Raw genomic sequence first — 18,399 nt, forward strand, 5'->3', positions numbered from 1 at the left:
AAATCAAACAAGATATATATAATCCTCATGAATTAAATAAAGTATGTGCAAATTTTAGGGGGAACGGTGGCTTAGTGGTTAGCACGTTCGCCTCACACCTCCAGGGTTGGGGGGTTCGATTCCTGCCTCCGCATTGTATGTGTGGAGTTTGCATGTTCTCCCAGTGCCTGGGGGGTTTCCTCCATCGGTCCAAAGACATGCATGGTAGGTTGATTGGCATCTCTGGATAAATTTTTGTGTGTGTGTGTGTGTGTGTGTGTGTGTGTGTGTGTGTGTGTGTGTGTGTGTGTGTGTGTGTGTGTGTGTGTGTGTGTGTGCGTGTGCGTGTGCGTGTGCGTGTGCGTGTGCGTGTGCGTGTGTGTCCTGCGATGGGTTGGCACTCCGTCCAGGGTGTATCCTGCCTTGATGCCCGATGACGCCTGAGATAGTCCCCGTGACCCGAGGTAGTTCGGATAAGCGGTAGAAAATGAATGAAAGTGCAAATTTTAACTAAATATTTTACACAGAGTCCTTGGTGGTTAGCGCAAATCCCTGTGTATACACAATTTTCTGTTTTTATTTTTTACTTTGCTTTGAAAACAATTAAACACCCTAGAAGCATGCACTACTAAGCAAAGACAATTGAAACCCAGAAAGTGGAGCGAATTAAAATTTTAATGTCAATTGAAAAACGTGGAAAACATCAACAAACTATAATGAAGATGACGTAACAGCATAAACGACAAGTTTAAATGACATACAGTTTAATTACTCTGTGACTGGTCAGTCAAAGGAAGCAGAAACAAAAGAGAATGGAACAAAAGTGCTGAGATGTCAATATTATATATACAGTAAAACTTTGATTTAAATTTTTTTAATTACAAGAATGGAATCTTTTTTGTATAGATTAAATAAAAATCTTTTAAAAATTGCAAAATATGAAATTTAAATTTTTTTTACAATGCAATTATTGCATTACACTGATGCTGTCATTAAAACATGAACAGCTGACAGTTTGTAGTGTGGCCAAATCCCACTTTCTCTGCTTTTTATTGTCCTCAATCCAAAAAGAAAATGTTATTGAACTGTGTTGCACAAAGTCTCTTCACCTCTTCTGTAATGCAAAAAAGAGAAACAGTGATGAGTTTCAAAGTCTGTCAAACAAATTCAACTAATTCACATAATAAATCATTATAGCACATCTTTAGCTAATGATCATAACCAACTAATCCAAACTACATTTACAGAGAATGTGTTCATACACAGGGACATACCATTCACTTCAATTAAATTGGCATTCTTCTGGTTCAAAATGACATACAGTTCTCTCTGATCTGATTTCTTGCCCACTACCCAGTAGTCAGTCATCGCTTTTACAATGATTTCCTCATCTGCATCAATCCTTAGACACATGAGGGAGAAAAAATATAATTAAAAAAAAATCTGACAAATTATCTGACAAAGCATCAAATACAATCCAGAGACAGTGGCTACCGTGCAAAATCGCTGTTGATGTCTCCAAGGATCTTCAGGAGGTCAGGGTGGACAGAGGTGAGGGACACACTGGCCGTTTTGCGCATGTGGATGGTGCTCTTCTCAGCTAAGTTCATGTGGTTGAAGTAAATGAACTTAAACTGGGGCTCCTTTTCTGGTCTAGTCATACAAACACAAAACACACACACTTTGCAAACGGACATTCAAATATATACAAAATAAGGCAGAAGCCCTAATCTCCAGACCTAGCAGTGAGAGGTACCCTGGTATAAATGAGGTTAAAAGATCTGATTTATTCAAGCAAAGAAACATTAAAGGGAAATTAAACGAAACCTTTTTAGATGAGTACTGACCCTGATATCCTCCTGTTGATGTTGTACTGCTCACAGATATCTGACGCTAGCAGAGTGAGCTGAGGGCCGACCAGTGCATCTAGCTGCTCGCAAAACTCTCGAGTAACTTCCACTGATGCTGTAAAAAAATGTTAACCAAATGGGACTGAAGCTGAAGGACTACACATGGCATCAACTAGCATAACTACAAGCCTTAAATGCAAAAAAAAAAAGGAAACTCACCATTTATCATGAAGCACACAGCAGCACTCATAGCCTGCAAGAGAGATGACAATTATATATATATATATATATATAGTTTTCAATCGAGATTTGTATGAAAGCACTTGTATGAAGTGACTTCATGTCACAATGTAATATTTTGATAATCTCTGTCAAGGGCACAGATGTATCAAGTATCAAATCACGAGAAACGTGACAAAGTTTAACAGCCATTTACAGTATACAAGACTGGGTTTCTTGATGGACAGACAAAATTAGAGATGGCTGAAAAGCTTACCTTGTAAACGATCAAATGGAGCTCCTCGTAACTGTTCCCCATCTTCACAAATATTCTCGGAAACCTGAATTTGGCATCTGGATCTTTTAGGTTGGCTGGTCCAGTTAAAAATCTGGATTTAGATAAGAAAAAACAGAGCTGAGTCAAACTTCTAAAAAAAAAATTAAAAAAAATCTGTCAATCATTCCAAATATTTTATAATAAATTGTATTCAGACAGAAAGATGGACATACATACTGCAGTAATGTGTTCTATTAAAGCATGCCTTTGGTACTGATGTTCATACAGTTAAGAAAGCAGCTTTATGGAACTTAAATGCTATATATAAAAAACTGGACATCAAATGATCAAAAAAAAAAGGGAACTCAAACAGCTGTTCAGAATAATTGAATTGTTACTCAATAATACAGAATCTCTCTTTCATGTTCTTTACAAAGTCACATACACAAAATACTTCTTTTTACACCTGAGCACTCATACAAATAGGGAAGCTTTCTGTATTAACAGGGAACACGACTGAGACGATCAGCTGCCTGGCCTGAACTGTTTGAACCTTTTTGGTCACAGTGTTTTGTTTGTTCTCCTGTTTACATGGTCTGTAGTTATTTTAATGTGTGAAATGTGTCGCTGTTCTGGATTAAAAATCATTGACCCGTGTTTACTTAAATTGATTATATAAGTAGTTGTTAAATTGATATAGGTACCATAAGTGATATAATTGATATAACTACCATAAGTGAAGCTGAGACATAATATACTTAGATTAATAATAATTACAGTTAATAATAAATTGACCTTTTAAAAAAAAAATCAGATTTGTGTAAAGCTGCTGGGTGACAATGATCTTTGTAAAAAGAAATAAAACAACAGAATTACTACCGATAAAAGACAGAACAAATGAAACTTGATACTCTAAACTGAGGTGAGCTCAAGTCCAGGCATTGCTGAGTAGAAGAAATGATCAGCTGATTACTAGAGTGGAAGTGAATGACTAGTGCCCATGTGGCTTTAGGAGTAATTAAAAGCCCTGGCACGGTTCTCTGCCCTGATCACATAAATGTAATGCTTTTGGAGATATTCCTGCTGCAGGAGGCACAATGGCTAAACTAATCAGCATGTTGGATGAGAGCCAACACTCGATCAGCTCCACTCAGTGCATAAAAGTAATCTGCAGAGCTTAACACTGCTGCCAGTAAGCTGCAACACACACCACACTGGTACACTCACTGACCTATAATCCACCATCCGGTAAAGACTCGGATGGAACAGGGTTTTGCTCAGGGCCATCAAAGCACTTCAATTTCTCTTTGCGTTATGTGATCAGAGGCAATCTATCAGAGTCTAGCTTTGTTAACTGAGCCATGTACCCCGGACATCTTAGTCTAACACAGGCAGAGGATCGGAAATGTAGTGCAAGTCAGGAGGAGACGTTGTGCTTACCTGCCATAGTGCAACAGATTCCCTGTTACCTCCAGCCTCAGAGGCGAGTCCCTGCCTGCAAGCTAACACAGCGCACGCACGCACACACACACACACACAGTAAATTAATGTGTACTCTAAACAGACTGCTCATACAGTTCCACATACACTTCTCTGTGTGTGTGTGTGTGTGTGTGTAATGAACTACATAGAGAAAATGACCACACCTCAGGTTCAGTGTGCCTTGGAAACAGTGATGTTGTCAAGTATTTGTAAAGAATGCGCATGTCGTCCTGCTCCAGCCCGCTCCTGCAAAATACAAACCAAAACACTTGCATGACCATGTGGCTTAGTAAATTTGATACAGTATGCTTTATATTTCATTAAAATAAGAAACCCTTTTTTTCATGTTGCACATTCAACAGTTTACCCTCTGTAGCAAACCTTTAAGAGCTTTAATATCAGATCTTAGTCTGTTTCCAAACTTTTGCATGAATGAGATTACAGGCAAAAGTTCAGGGAATGGTTTATCTTTAACTGACATTGTTTACCGTACAATGCAACCAGATACAATGACCGTGAGCATTAACAAACCATGAGTAATGTTAACAAAGCAACAGAGTACGTTAACACTTGCATTATCTGATGTTTGCTTTAATGGTAACTAAATATGCCTGAATGTATTTAAAACTAAATGAGTAAAAACTGCAGGATGTTACAGAATGTTGATAAAACACTAAACTCTGATTTCCAGATAGAAATACAGAAAGTCGCTTTTAAGGACCAAATTCTGAACCAAATTTTGTCAGTTTACAGTCACAAACATTTCATTAAGGTCTTGCTCATGTGGGCTACATTTGAATTGTTGGTTGATTACTATCATTATTATATCATTATGTATGATACCAAATTAAATAATACAAGTGTTACTTTGATAATGTTACCTATGGTGTATTAATCCCGAGACAAATGTGAAGCACACCCAACATCTTATATCACAGCCTTACATGTCAAAATCATTTAGTCAATGCAAATTTCCATTAATATGACAAGAAACAGCAGCAGTGCTGTAGGACTAACAGACAAGAGCCACGTCTAAAGAGAACATTTTGAGTCAGTGCTGGTGCTCAGGACTGCTGCAAACTCATTCAATAAATAACTATAAGTATAGTATAAGCAGTGGTGATCTTTACCAGATGAGCTGGTCATTGTAGAGGAAGGCTGTGTATTTGATCAGACTCAGACTTTCCTCCACTCTGTTGACAAAAGACTGGATCTTCAGATACGTCATTTTGTCCAGGGGGAAGAAGCTGATTCCTCCAAACACATCTAGCAGGTCACATGACTGGAGGTGCAGCGTCTGTATGTACTACAGTAAAACACATGCAAAAACCCACAAGGTATAAGAGCTTGAACATGTGTGGTGCACTTAGAAAACCTTACACCTTAAAAGAAAAGAAAAAAAAAGTTCTATTAGATGCTCTTCATCAACTTAGGTTTGGTTCAGTACTGATGGCCAAGCCAGTTGGAGTGTTTTTTTTTTTTTGTTATTTCATTCTAAGGTGTTTTAGTACATGCTAAACCGTACAGTAAATGGTATTTTTACTCCAGAACTATTACTTTATTTTACTTTTAAGCAAAAAACATTCCTGATGTATTGTAAGGTATAAAATAAAAGTATATAAACAAAAATAAACATATCTAAAAAATAAAATATAGAAGACAGCAAGGCTTTATGCTTTAGACAATTTGTTTTCAATATTTTTGCATGTTGTTTCAAAGATGTTGGGAAATTTTCAGGGTGCTAAAAAAAAAAAAAAAAGAAAAAAAGAAAAAAGGTGTGTTAGTTGGTCATTTTAATGCGACTCAAGCGTTTCCATAAGGTAACGATAACCCACATCACTAACCACCGAAAGACAGCTGCACATTCTTGCAAAAGAACACCCAACTGTTTTCTCCCCCCTCTGAATCAGTTGGGTATGTATGATGGAAGGCATTAAAGAGGGACTGTTGTTTTTTTGGATGAAGGTCTTATCTGCTCGGCTATCCTGCTTCCCGACAGCAATATAACTGGGTGAAGGCACTGCATATGTACCATCATGTTGGACATGTTTCCGTTTTTTTAACTGTTGGCACGTGTAAAACAGTGCAAGCAAACAGTTTATTTCTCTTCTCCATTATACTCCACAACGAAACTGAAATGTCCCCACACCACAGATTTGTAAGCAGCTGTGCTTCCTCATATTGCCTCTCTTCACCGCATCCCCAGCACATACCTCAATCAAGAGAAACACTAACATTTTAAAATCTATGACATACCGTATACCTAAATATTTTCATTATTCATTCCTGAAGACAACATGATGCTGCAACAGCGCTTGTTCAAACCACCGTCCAATTCAGAAACAGTGGTATGGATCATTTCTGTGTAAAGCTAGGACTAGAAAAAAAAACTGCAGTCACAAGCGCTGATACCAGCAAGTCTTCCTAATGAGGCTGATGTCATGTCATTTGACAGTGATGTATAGTAAGATGCTGAACAGGTTTTGCACAGCAGTCAGTGCCATTTCACCCTGAGAGCACATGATGGCTTCTCAGAGGGCACAAGGCCGAGGTTCGGGTTTGGACAGAGGTGAACAGAAGGGTTTCCCTTCACTACAGCTGAATTATTCAGACAGGTGACTAAACATGTGTCCTTCAGTGATGCAATTTAAATGAAACAACTCATCAGACAAACAGCACAAATTTGCACTGCTGAGTTTCTTATTAACAGCAGTACAAGTTCAACTAAAGGGAGCTGGGAGGTTATCATATTCCTTTAGGAGGTGTACATTTCATGTGTAATCCTCACTGATAGGCAGATAGACAGTTACCTATCTGCCTAACTTGTCTGGTTTCACATTCTAATTGCTACTATGTGAGATATGTACAGACTACTCACTTTAAACTCGCTCACACAGTGTTTTAGCTGATGAAGATCACTTTCCTTATCAATACTTTATCTTACCCTGTAGAAGAACTTTTCAAGCTTTTGTGTAAGTAGCTCCACTCCTCCAGCTTCAAATGCCCTGCTGAAAGTGCCATTGAAAAGCTGGAAACATAGAAGAGGACACAAACATGTAGCACTGAATAAACAAACGCACTCAACAAAATCACAGGGTTTATCTAAATGGAAAGTGCAGTTCACCTTATACATGCTGTAGCACTGCTGCAATACTGCACCATAAACAGAGTCCTAGAATGTAGGAGGGGAAAAAAACTGTCAGATACATTCATCAGTCTTGGTACAAATAACATTATATGCAATAGAAAAGTACATTCTCCATGTCGCTGGCTCACAAACGAGAAGGGTAAGAAGCAGATTTAGCAAGAAAACACTAACCAGAATCTCCTCTTCTTGGTATTCTATAGTGGGTGGTGTTCCATCTTTGTTGGGTTTTTCTACCATTGGGTTCCGTACGACCTTAAAAGACAAAACACCAGAGAAAAAATAAGACACCTATAGAGATATATTAATACCAATCAGCCCAAACGTACAAAAGCAATCAATGTGATTTATAATTCATTAAAATTAATTGACTGAATTTCACAAAAAGGTTATTAAATATGTGGGGAAATCTACTTAAAACTGACAACATAATACATGTAAAAATCGATCAGTAATAACATGATCTGAATCCTATTCACTGAAATTCCCATTTGTAATTCTCCAAATACAAACATTTCCAAAAACCCGGAAGCAGGAATAGGATACAAGAATTTTTCTGAACTAACTGGATTTTCAGCTTGAAAAATCAAGTCCATTATTCTATTATTATTTTTGTTTTACAAAACACTACAGAAGACATTACTCTTATTTAAATAAAAAGGGTTAAACTCGTATACCATGACCATCCAGAAATTCTCTTCAGGCTCGTGGAAGAATTGTCTGTTTTTCTGAGTGTGAAGTGATTTTGCTGGCTTTGTGTGACAGAAAGTCCTGCAAGAGGCAAAAGAACACTAAAATATAGCATCTATCTCGATTTAACAAATGATTACATAAACACAGAATAAACTGGTGCTCTAGCTTCATCGTACTATATTATGTCTTCTTAAATCCACCTAAATCTAATAATATGATCATTCCTCCATTAACTGATTTTATCATGTTGCATTAATATTAATGCGTACACATAAATTAACATGTATTCATTCACGGATACCTTGTAAACTGAACAATGGCCTCACAGAGTCCAACGTTGCGAATCTTTTCATTTTTCTCCACTTCACAAGGATGATAAAATAAGATCTTTTTCTCCTCCTGTTGGACATAGTAGAGTGAAAGACGTTAAAAATAATAAAAGTCATAAATAAGTGTATTTTTATCAAGATGAAAACAATAAACCCTTTGATTACAGAAGCAGAAAAAGCTCAATTGGAAAGTGCAACCCTGCAGCATTAAAATGCTTTATATAGCAATGGAAAGGGACCATCACTGGACAATCAGTGACCAGATGCTCAGCACAGGAGTGATACTGGTGTATCAGCTAAATGAGTAGAGAAGGATCGATCTTAAAAAACTGGAAACAGAGCATCACTGAAATCACTGCCAAAGTCAGAGTTTGTTAGTGACCATATATACTCATTTTTATACTGCAAACTTCTGGGTCTCTTGTCTTTTATGGCCGTTTAAGACTCTTTTTTGAATGTATCTGAAATACACCAAGTGTGAAAATAACAATTTGTAATGAATTTATTTTTTAATTAAATACTATGTTAAGAAAAGATAAGAAAAAACCTGCAAACTTCTAATCATATAAAAAAAGTCTTACAGTCAATCAGGATGAATTATTTAAAACACTATGTTTCTTTTTCACTGCCTGAAAGCTTTTAAGTGTCAGATCTTCCAGTCTAATTGCATCGTCCAATCTTATTCATTCATTAACACATTTGAAGCTAGGTAAATGTTTGTAAAATATCAGTCAAGTAAATGATAAGGATATTCTTGTTAAACAGAGTGAAACTCACCTCCCCTTCACGTGGTCCAAATTTAGGGTTATAGATGAAAAAACTAAGCAAAGACAGGCTGGACTGTTTTTCTTGCATTCCAGAAGCCATTCTTGGACTGGCATGATAAAAAACAGAAAGAAAAAGCTGTAAGAGTTGTGGGATTACATATAACAGGAATTAACTAGGCAATGAAAACTGTTGGATATCAGGCAAATATTAGTCTGTCAGCACCTGATCATGAGCATTTGAGTGTGTCTGAAGTTTGTTCCTCCTCCCTTGAAGCAGCCTGATGGGCATGCCTTTATTCTGCAAAACCATCATTTGGCAGAAGGAATATTTTAAACAGTAATAAATACAAATGATCACATATGACTAACCCTAAACATAACATTAGTCGTAATCATATAACCAGCATACAATGTCTTGTAAAAATAGTCAAACTCCATGGAGTTTATCAAATTTGTAAGTACTCAACCCTCTAGATTATGAAAAGGAGGAAAGATATGAAAATGGAGACTAACGAGCTTTCTAAGGAAATTAAAAGGCATTTATCATTTAAGAAGAGGGTGTTAAGAGATTAGACATCTTAGCAAGCATCACACCACTGACGAGTCTGGTGAGGGAAGCAAATCAGTTACAAAGTACAGGAGCTGAACATGAAGTGAAGGTGCACCAGACAACCATTTCAATAGCTCTGCATAATTGAGTTCTGGAAAGGACTTTGAGGACTGTATAGAAGAATGAAACCATGTCTTGAGAAGAGCTATGTGAAGTATGAGAATCTCCTAGTAAAGATCTGTTTTTTCCAAGATTAAGATACTGTATTTTCTAAAAAAAAAAAAAAACACTGCATTTCAGTGCGCCATGTCTAGTGCAAACCTAATACATGCAATTCCTCTGGGAAGAAAAATAAAAAATGTGATAAAAGCATCATGTGCATGCTTTAACTTTCAGCAGGACAACAGTCCCAAAGACAAGGCCAAAGTAATACAGGAGATTTTCCACATTAAAATCTGTGGCACAGTTTGGAACTTGCAATAATAATGATAATAAAAAAACAAAAACACACATTTCAACATCCCAACACATTAACAGCTGTTACTGCAGCAAAAAGTGGTTCTACCGAGTACTAGTCTGAACGGGTTCAATACAAACAGCCATTTTATTTTCCTTTCGCTTTTATCAACTACTGAATTTTGACTTATGAATATTTAGCTTTACACAAACACAAAATAAACTGATGCTCTGATGCATAGTACTATCAATATTGTCTTCTTAAATCCACCTAAATCTAATCATATGATCGTTCCACCATTAACTAAGGTTATTGTTTGTAAAATAAATAAATAAACAAACAAAAACAAACAAACAAATAAATGAATGTTTTAAAAAAAGAAAGAAAGAAGAACAAAAACGGCCTGGTAAAACCGGTTTCTCTCTCATTTGTAATCCAGGCAACTCTGATGACTTTTAAAACGGCTTAAATGCTTTCCAACGCGCTGTGTACAGTAAATGAAACTGGAATCGTCCAAGACTTTGTTCTTGTATTTGCTGACTGTTTGTGGACTATAAACGTGTGACACTTGTCCCACCGCTGCTGAGCGCGTTGTCAGTTCTAATTTAAACGCTGAAAAGCTAGTCAGCTGTTACAGTGATCATGAACATAAACACAACCCGGGCTGAACGGAACATATCCTCTGTGAGACATAAACAACTACAGTTCGTATGAAAATAAGAAACACCGACAAGCAAATATCACGATGAGTTACACAAATGAGCACTGCTGCTTGCTAGGTTTCTTTTTGCTAGCAACAGGACCTAAAACACCGGGACACGGTTTTCACTTCGAGTGCGTTAAAGAGGCTCTTACCAAAAATATGCGTATCTCTTACAGCATTGCGACAGAGAAGACAAACGGACAAGTTTACTATATAGTGTTAAAAAAAAAAAACAACCATTGAAGAAGAGTGATAAGTGCAGAGACCCTCCTCCAAGGAGAAAAACTGTATGTGAAACTTCCGGGTTCTGTGCGTAACAGCTCGGGTAAAGCAAATGCGCTGAAAATACAGTTCCGTGTAAGTCTTACTGACCTGGGCTCCACGTGTTGCACTAAAATGATTATCTGTTTATTCTATTAATAGTGAACTAGTCAAATAGAGCAGTTCTGTGTCGTAGATCGAATATTAGTGGTTCCGAAATAAGCTGTGTAGATATATTGATGGTAAAAAAATGGACAAAGTGGACTATATACATAAGCCTGTGTTTCAGCTCAACCCAGAAGTGTTTATTAAGGTTAGGTCAGGGCTCTGAGTTCTTCTGCTCCAACTTTGACAAACCATGTCTTAATGGACCTCGCTTCGTATACATGAGTATTGTCAGGTTTGGGCTTCTTAGCAGCCACTTACCTGTCAAATAAGTACTGTAAAATCTTAATTCTACAAATAACAAGACAATTGCACACTTCCAACTTTGTTTCAGCCATGTGATGGTGAGGTGTCAATGTACATTTGCAACACACTGTATAGTAATAACAAAAAACACCTTTATTGACAAGTACGGTGAGTTTCCATGTACAAGGAATTTGTCTTTATGGACTGGTGCATAGTAATAATGAAGAAATGAAGCATAAATATAAAGAAACTATTAGCTATTAAAAACTATGAGTTAATAATAATAATAATAATAATAATAATAATAATGAAAATAAAATAGATAAAAATGTAAATAACAAAACAATTAAATAGGAACATTAACTGTATAATAATGTGGGATGTGCAGAAGTTTACCAGTGCAAATGCATACAGTTTGAGGTAGGAAGGAAAGAATGTGTGAATATAGTGGTCTGAATTGTGTGCGATAATGTAACATATAATATGCTGTACATGAATATTATAGCAGGGCATAATAATAATAATAATAATAATAATAATAATAATAATAAGTAGGCTTTTATACTTTTTAATTATTGTTGATGTTGTTGTTGTTATTATTACTATTCTGTGTATCTGTTTGGTAGGTTTGTCTTTGTTCTCCCCATTTCCTCTGGGGTCTCCAGTTTCTTCTCATGTTCCAAAAACGTGGCGTTAGTTTGGTGACATTGACTTTCCCATAGGTGTGAATGAGTGTGTGAAAGAGAGAGAGAGAGAGAGAGAGAGAGAGAGAGAGAGAGAGAGAGAGCACAAAAAGATGAAAGGCTTAAAGTTTGCTAAAGTTCATTCCAAGTACTGTAGATCATGCAGCAGCATCAATCAAAAGTTTTTGTTTCAAGGTTTGATTAGCTGAAAAGAGTGTTTATTCTTTAGTTACTGTAGTTCTTTCTTATGGACAAGTCTCTTCCACCTGCAATGCTGCCTCTGCCTGGAAATTATTTTCCACTAAGCATTCTGTGTAAATCTAGTGACTAAATCTATGTTCAGACCAGCCTTGTCTGGCACCGCTCGCCACACCACAGTCAAATGTTGCTGTTTTTATCCCCATTCTAATGGGGCATATGTATGATGCAAATCCTAAACAAAGCCCTTGATCTATTTCTTCATGATTTTGTATAGCATGCTGCTGACTCACAATTTGCTGTGATTGTAAAGTTGTCAATAAATATAGCGTTCAGCGTCAGTTCAGGCAGGCTGCATAGTCAAGCTCGACTATCAGCTGATTGTCAAAAATTTCTAACCCAGCCCATCAGCTGAACTGATTCCTAAGCGCTCAATTGGTCCCTTTCAAACAGGGCGCCCTATTTAAATGCATTTTCAGTCTGTCTGCTTGGCTGTTTCCACTGCATTGCTGCAACACACCTCCTCCCCTAGCTCCTCCTTGAAAATTTAATCAGTGTCATTCTGTTGTCACTGTTGCATGCTCTGTTATAAATGGGGGGATTTTAGTTTGCTGCTTTCCCAGTTTTAAATGGGAGATTGTCCCCAGAAGCTGCTGCTGTTCCCTGACTAGCTTTCATGGAGCTCATGAAAAGGATGGGGAATTCAGAATAGAGCCATACCGCCAAATGTAATTTTAACAGTCTTACAAATAAAAATTTAAATATATGTCTAAAAGAATTGTCTTTATTTTGACTCAAGTGGTCCTGACTGAACTGTTTCTAGTGAATGGTTAGTGTCATACACGGAGTTTCTAATGAAACACGATGTAATATCCTACTCTTATCCTTCATCAGATGCGCCAACAATGTGCTTTTGAGGCTATAGATATTCTAATTATATGTAATTAATTAAAATTTAATATTATATATATATTTTTAAATTTATTTATTTTCATTAGTTACATAAATAAAAACAGTAACTAGCAATATTTTAACATAACAAAGATTGCACTTGTAAATTATGTTTAAGCTCAATCTAATGCTTTTTGGATTAATTTAAAATCTGGAGCAGTTCTGAATCCTTGGCAGTCGGATTAATCAGTGATAAGCAGAGCAGTGTGATGTACAATAGTCTAAAACAGGTTTATACACATATATTTATATAAAAAAAACAGCAAAACAAAAATAAGACATCACATATTACATTTAATTTGACTTTATTTATTTCCTTAATCAGTGTTGTTGGTCATGTGAAATGAGCATGAGGGCAATGACAGACATTTAACCATCAAACATGCCTTCCCAAACTAAATAAAAACAAGGGACTGCATGTTGGTCTTTGATAAAATCTTTGGAAATGTAAAAAGAAGTGAGACAGATAGAACTTCAGCACGGCTGCTGGTAGAGGACTGAGAATCTGTCATTCCTTTAAGACAGGACCATGTTCTGGAATTCTGCAAACATACACATGAGATATTAGGGCATTTTGCTTGGATCGGGAATTAAGTGTCCACCAGCTGAAGTCTAAGAGGAGTAATGAGTTAACTATGAGTTCTTCATGTATAACATTTTAAATGGAAGCAGTATTGATTTCTTTTGGATCATGCTTTAAAACAGAATGTGTTCAATGAAAAGAATGAATAAATTGTGTCAGGTTCACTGCTGCCAATGTCTTGTGGGTTTACAATTCACTTTCCTTTAAAAGAAAAGACTCTATCCTAACTAAAAGAATCTAACCTTTTACTGGAATAATAATTTAAAATAATTTATGTATATTTTTTTTACATAAATCTAAGTTTTAAGTTTTAAATATTTTCCCCTTAATTCTGTTACTGTTCTGTTCGTTGTAATCATGCATGTAATTTCTTTTCAAGCAAAATGCTTACAGATGTACTATAGGACTTGAACTACAAGCACATAATTAATCCCTTAGAGCAGGAACAGAAAGTCTTAGAACGCAAAACCCAACCTTGGTGTCTCAACCACATGAGGAGTCACATGAGTTGGGTCAAATGCACACTCTAATAAAGCAATGTATTTATTTTTTTTAGATTTTCTAAGTAGTTTCAATGAAAACTGTCAGATTATTGCTATAGATACTGTATTACACCGAGTTTAGCACTCACCTAAACCTATTAATAATTTGAATACATTTGGGGCTTTACAGCAGATAGCAACAGCATACAGTGTGTATCTTTTGATCAGCACAGCTTACTAGAAACCCTACAAAAAGAAATATACATGCAGAATTTTGCAAAGATTGCCGACAATCAAAACAGCACATGGAACACCACTGAAGCACTAAACACTCTGGTTCCAGGTAAAATCCCAATTACACAAGTAAGTGTAAAACTTATTTAACTAATAAGTTAACTAATGGTTAACTCTGTTTGTAAAGATTACAGCAACAAAGGGAAGGAAGGTTAGCCCTGATCGTACACGAAGCAAACACCTTCAACAGTGAAAACAACCTCTTTGTCAGTTTAATGTGAACAGGTTTTACATGCTGTGTGTTTGCTAATGCTCTGCCACTACAGGCTCATGTAGATTAGCATGCAACAACACAACACCTCCAGCTGAGCCACAGACATGTAATTTCTCTAAGCCCCTGAGTAGCTAAATCTTTGTTTATGAACATGGAAGCTAAAATACTAACATCCAGACATTAGCCTAGCTTCTAGATAATATATATATATATATATATATATATATATATATATATATATATATATATATATATATATATATATATATAGATAGATAGATCAGATGATATAGATTGAGAGGTAATGCATGGCAGTAAAAGCAAGTGGATCAAAGTGAACTACATGCTAACAATTTTTAGTCTGTTACTGTCTATGTATGTCCTCATATGATTAATATTTATCATTAAAGAAGCTAAATATTCTTAACTGACAGTATATTTCCATTTTATATCTAAAGCAGTTAGGAAAAGCTCAGAAATGAAGAGGCACGTAGGCTGTGACAGTTTCCACTTGAGAGCAATTCTCCAGTTTCCCCATGGGATCAATAAAGTATTATGTCTCTTATCTCTTTTGTTCTAGATTGGATGTAACAGTTAAGATGAAATGCTCAATTTCTACATGTCTTGACTTTAATAAGATGTATGTATATTTTAATAAGAAGCTCTTATTGCATGTGATTAATGCAGTGTGCTATGAGATAAAAACTGTGAGAGTCTATCATGCCTTTAACAGAGGTAGAATTACTGAAACAACACCCAAGAAGGATAATTATTGGTGGGATTTACCATCTGCTCCAATTTTTCCATCGCTGTTACCATCTGAACCGGACATAAAGTTCTTGGTTTCGTTCACTGTCAATGTCCGTGCCCCTGGGACAAACCTCTGCAAGAAGAACCTGGGTTGGAAAAATAATTAATTAACTAATCACACACTAATAACAGACATACATGCATGCAAAAAAAAAATCAAAACATTTTTAGAAATTTATTTAGGTATCAGCAGTTTCAAAGCATGAAGGCTATCAATTTCACTGCATGTGTGCAAAACTTTGAGCAAAATGATAATGCTGTCACTATCAAAGTCACTTACCTGTCCTTGCCACAGGGCCTACAGACAGTATTACATAATGCAAATAATCCAAACAAAACATCCAACTGATGGATTAGATTTGGAAATGGCTTAGAGAAAATATCACTCTGGCAGAACCTAATTGAAGTTGAGGCAAAAGCTGCTTAGAGCAAAAATGTTTATTCACTATTAAAAAGAAAATGCTCTTAAATGCTTTATGTATTGCACCTGTTCTCTCTCAGCTTGCTTAGATAACTACAATCAGTATAAAAGCAGAACAAACTTGCAAATCAGTTAACGATGAACAATCATTAAGACACTCCTCTGCTAACATTAAAATAACACCATAATAATAATAATAATAATAATAATAATAATAATAATAATAATAATAATAATAATAATAATAATAATAAAAATAGGCATACTTCAGCTCCGACTCTTCTATATATCCACTGTTGTTGTCATCTAAGAGACGGAACACTTCCCTGACTTCCTCTGGACTTTTCTTAGTCAGGCCAATTAGCTGGAAAAATTTCTTGTAAGTGAAGGAGTCCGGGGCTGCCAGGTGGAGCACACAAAAAAGACAGGTGATATTACCAAACTGAGAACTTATCAACATGACCTTTCTTCAGATTATAGTTCTTACAGCATCTTAAAGTTAAGCTCCAGCTATGACCTCAGTACTACATTCACAGGCAGTCATTTCATCTCAAACACTGGGATTGCTTTTATGTTTCATGATCCTAATGATAACATTCAAGTATAATTACAAGCAAACAAATCCACCATGTGTCCTTATGTATGTTTAGTTCTGCTTCAGCTCACCTTCACAGTCCTTAATGGCATTTCCAATGGCTTCAGCAGAGAGGATATCAGTGAGAGACATATTGATCCTGTTAACAACAACATGATGAAAGATTTCCATCAGTACAGAGATAAAAGCATTTTCTTAATAAAGACTGCAGGACTGTTTATTATAGAGAAATGTTAGAAGTAAAAATGATCAAATTCCTAGCATTAATCACATTTTATTTTTAGTTAAAACTCGATATTAAGCATCTCTTATATTTACATGGAAAAAGAAGACTGTGGGTAAAAAGGCATCTGCTTCCTGATACCGTTTTTTTAATTTTACTTGTCTCTTGGGTTGAGCAAATAATGCTAGAGCTTTTGTACATTAGTATCCTTTTCAATTAATTAATTATTTTTTCTTTAATTATTTTATGTCTACCTTTGAATATAGTGGTGCAATCAAGGTAAATAACTGATATACCTTTAATGCTTTTCTTCTAACAGTTTCATGAATATACACCACATGATCCTACCCAGATAATACATACATTCAAAAGGTACAAAAATAAATCTATGACATTAATGGTACCACACAATGCTGCCTTTTTTTTTACCAGACAAAAAAAGGGACCCTCTTTTTACTAAGAGTGCAGTACCAGAATAATTAAAATATTACCACAGACTATATGTAAATGTTTTTTTTAATTAACCATAAACCTAAAGTAAAAAATAATATTATCTGTTCGTTTACTTTAGGTGTTATTTCAGGCTTTTCTTCCAGAGAACATATAAAAATCAAAGTTAAATAGGCAAGATTTCAAGACTGCATTTCTTCCACTGTCAGTCCATCACGGACATAACTGCAATTTTTATGAAGTTCTAGTTTACATTCAGTATTTTTTTTAATAATAATTGAAAATAAATTAGCTTAAAATAAGTTTTAATAATACATTTTAAGGCTAAATGTCTAACTGTTGTCTAAGTATACTGTTATCTGCCTGAGTGAATGGTGATGCTGAGATGATGCTCACCGATATGCAGTCACTCCTTTTGCTGGTTTAAACCACAGCTCTTCTCAATGTGTGTTACCCACTCAGTGTGGATTTATATAAAGGCTGATGACACAGACGATGTCTGACTATAAGGTTACCTGTCGGGGGATCAGATTCTCGCCACAAGGCTCTACTTACTGGCCTAATTAACCTTTGGTGTGAGCGGTGCACGGCCTGCAGACACCTGCACTACACATACCAATTCACACACAATTCAGTGCTTCATTACAACTCTCACTTTCACAACCTAGACACACTCACACACACTTACAGACGTCTACAGTCACAGTCACACATTAAAGCACAGTCTCATACTTGAGTGTGGTACAGGTGATTAGATAACAACTTGGCAACACATAACATTTTTGATAAATCATTTTCTTTCTCAAAAGACACATTTAAATATGTGGGTTAAACTGCTACATCTACTCAAATCATTCATTCATTCATTTATTCCTCTTCAGTAAACCGCTTAAACCTGGCCAGAGTTACAGTATATCTGGATCGGTAACATTGTTCACTAAGCCTGGACTTAGTGCTAGTCCACCACAGTGCACCACTCTCACACGTATTCACACACCCATTCACACCCATATGAAACTAAGTGTAAACAATCCACTTATTGTTTTTTTTTTGGACAGTGGAACAAAACCAGAAAAAGTAAGAGAGGAAGCCCACAAGAACTTGGGGAAAATATAGCAGACTCAGGATCAAACCCATGGACCCTGAATCAGTGAAGCAGATTTGCTTTCAACTGCATCACTGTCCCACCTGCATCTATTCTACTAAATGGAAATCATTAAGTCTTTCTCCAGTGAATTTAAAAACTTTCCTAACACACAGTACATGCAGCCTTTATAACAGGGATGTTGGTGGTTTGTTAGAGAACACTGTAGTGAACATACTTGTTAAATTACTAATTAAAATATATAGCTCTAAATTTCCTCTTTGTATG

General features: G+C 35.9%; 2 protein-coding genes across 3 annotated transcripts; both read right to left on the reverse strand.

Moving 5' to 3' along the window:
- Positions 1–636: 636 nt before the first annotated feature.
- ccz1 (CCZ1 homolog, vacuolar protein trafficking and biogenesis associated) lies at positions 637–10,766 on the reverse strand. Of its 2 annotated transcripts, none has more exons than XM_027137746.2 (17): positions 10,604–10,766; positions 8,965–9,039; positions 8,752–8,848; positions 7,947–8,044; positions 7,630–7,723; positions 7,127–7,207; positions 6,932–6,979; positions 6,752–6,835; positions 4,938–5,113; positions 3,972–4,053; positions 3,766–3,827; positions 2,326–2,437; positions 2,049–2,082; positions 1,827–1,944; positions 1,474–1,632; positions 1,254–1,381; positions 637–1,093 (listed from the first exon to the last, which is right to left on the reverse strand). In XM_027137746.2, exons 2-17 carry the CDS (start codon positions 8,976–8,978, stop codon positions 1,038–1,040), a joined length of 1,443 nt encoding a protein of 480 aa, XP_026993547.1. In that variant the 5' UTR covers positions 8,979–9,039; positions 10,604–10,766; the 3' UTR covers positions 637–1,037. The 2 variants fall into 2 exon arrangements, with proteins under 2 accessions (XP_026993547.1, XP_026993548.1); XM_027137747.2 differs by having other exon boundaries at positions 10,689–10,755.
- A 2,524-nt stretch (positions 10,767–13,290) lies between these two features.
- On the reverse strand, positions 13,291–16,487 carry pvalb9 (parvalbumin 9). The gene is made up of 4 exons (XM_027137741.2): positions 16,426–16,487; positions 16,026–16,158; positions 15,315–15,424; positions 13,291–13,497 (listed from the first exon to the last, which is right to left on the reverse strand). The coding sequence occupies exons 1-4, from the start codon at positions 16,484–16,486 to the stop codon at positions 13,472–13,474; spliced, it is 330 nt and encodes a 109-aa protein (XP_026993542.1). The 5' UTR covers position 16,487; the 3' UTR covers positions 13,291–13,471.
- Between the last annotated feature and the right edge of the window lie 1,912 nt (positions 16,488–18,399).

Source organism: Tachysurus fulvidraco, chromosome 8 (genome assembly GCF_022655615.1).
Source record: "Tachysurus fulvidraco isolate hzauxx_2018 chromosome 8, HZAU_PFXX_2.0, whole genome shotgun sequence".
NCBI classification, from domain to species: domain Eukaryota; kingdom Metazoa; phylum Chordata; class Actinopteri; order Siluriformes; family Bagridae; genus Tachysurus; species Tachysurus fulvidraco.

Coding starts and splice junctions, on each gene's coding strand:
- ccz1 (XM_027137746.2), bottom strand. Junction 7,724..7,946: donor GCCATTGTTCAGTTTACAAG/GTATCCGTGAAT, acceptor TGCCTCTTGCAG/GACTTTCTGTCACACAAAGC. Junction 1,094..1,253: donor CAATTTAATTGAAGTGAATG/GTATGTCCCTGT, acceptor TTTGCATTACAG/AAGAGGTGAAGAGACTTTGT.
- pvalb9 (XM_027137741.2), bottom strand. CDS start 16,486: ATGTCTCTCACTGATATCCTCTCTGCTGAAGCCATTGGAAATGCCATT. Junction 16,159..16,425: donor TGCCATTAAGGACTGTGAAG/GTGAGCTGAAGC, acceptor TCCACCTGGCAG/CCCCGGACTCCTTCACTTAC. Junction 15,425..16,025: donor ATAGAAGAGTCGGAGCTGAA/GTATGCCTATTT, acceptor TTTCCAACCCAG/GTTCTTCTTGCAGAGGTTTG.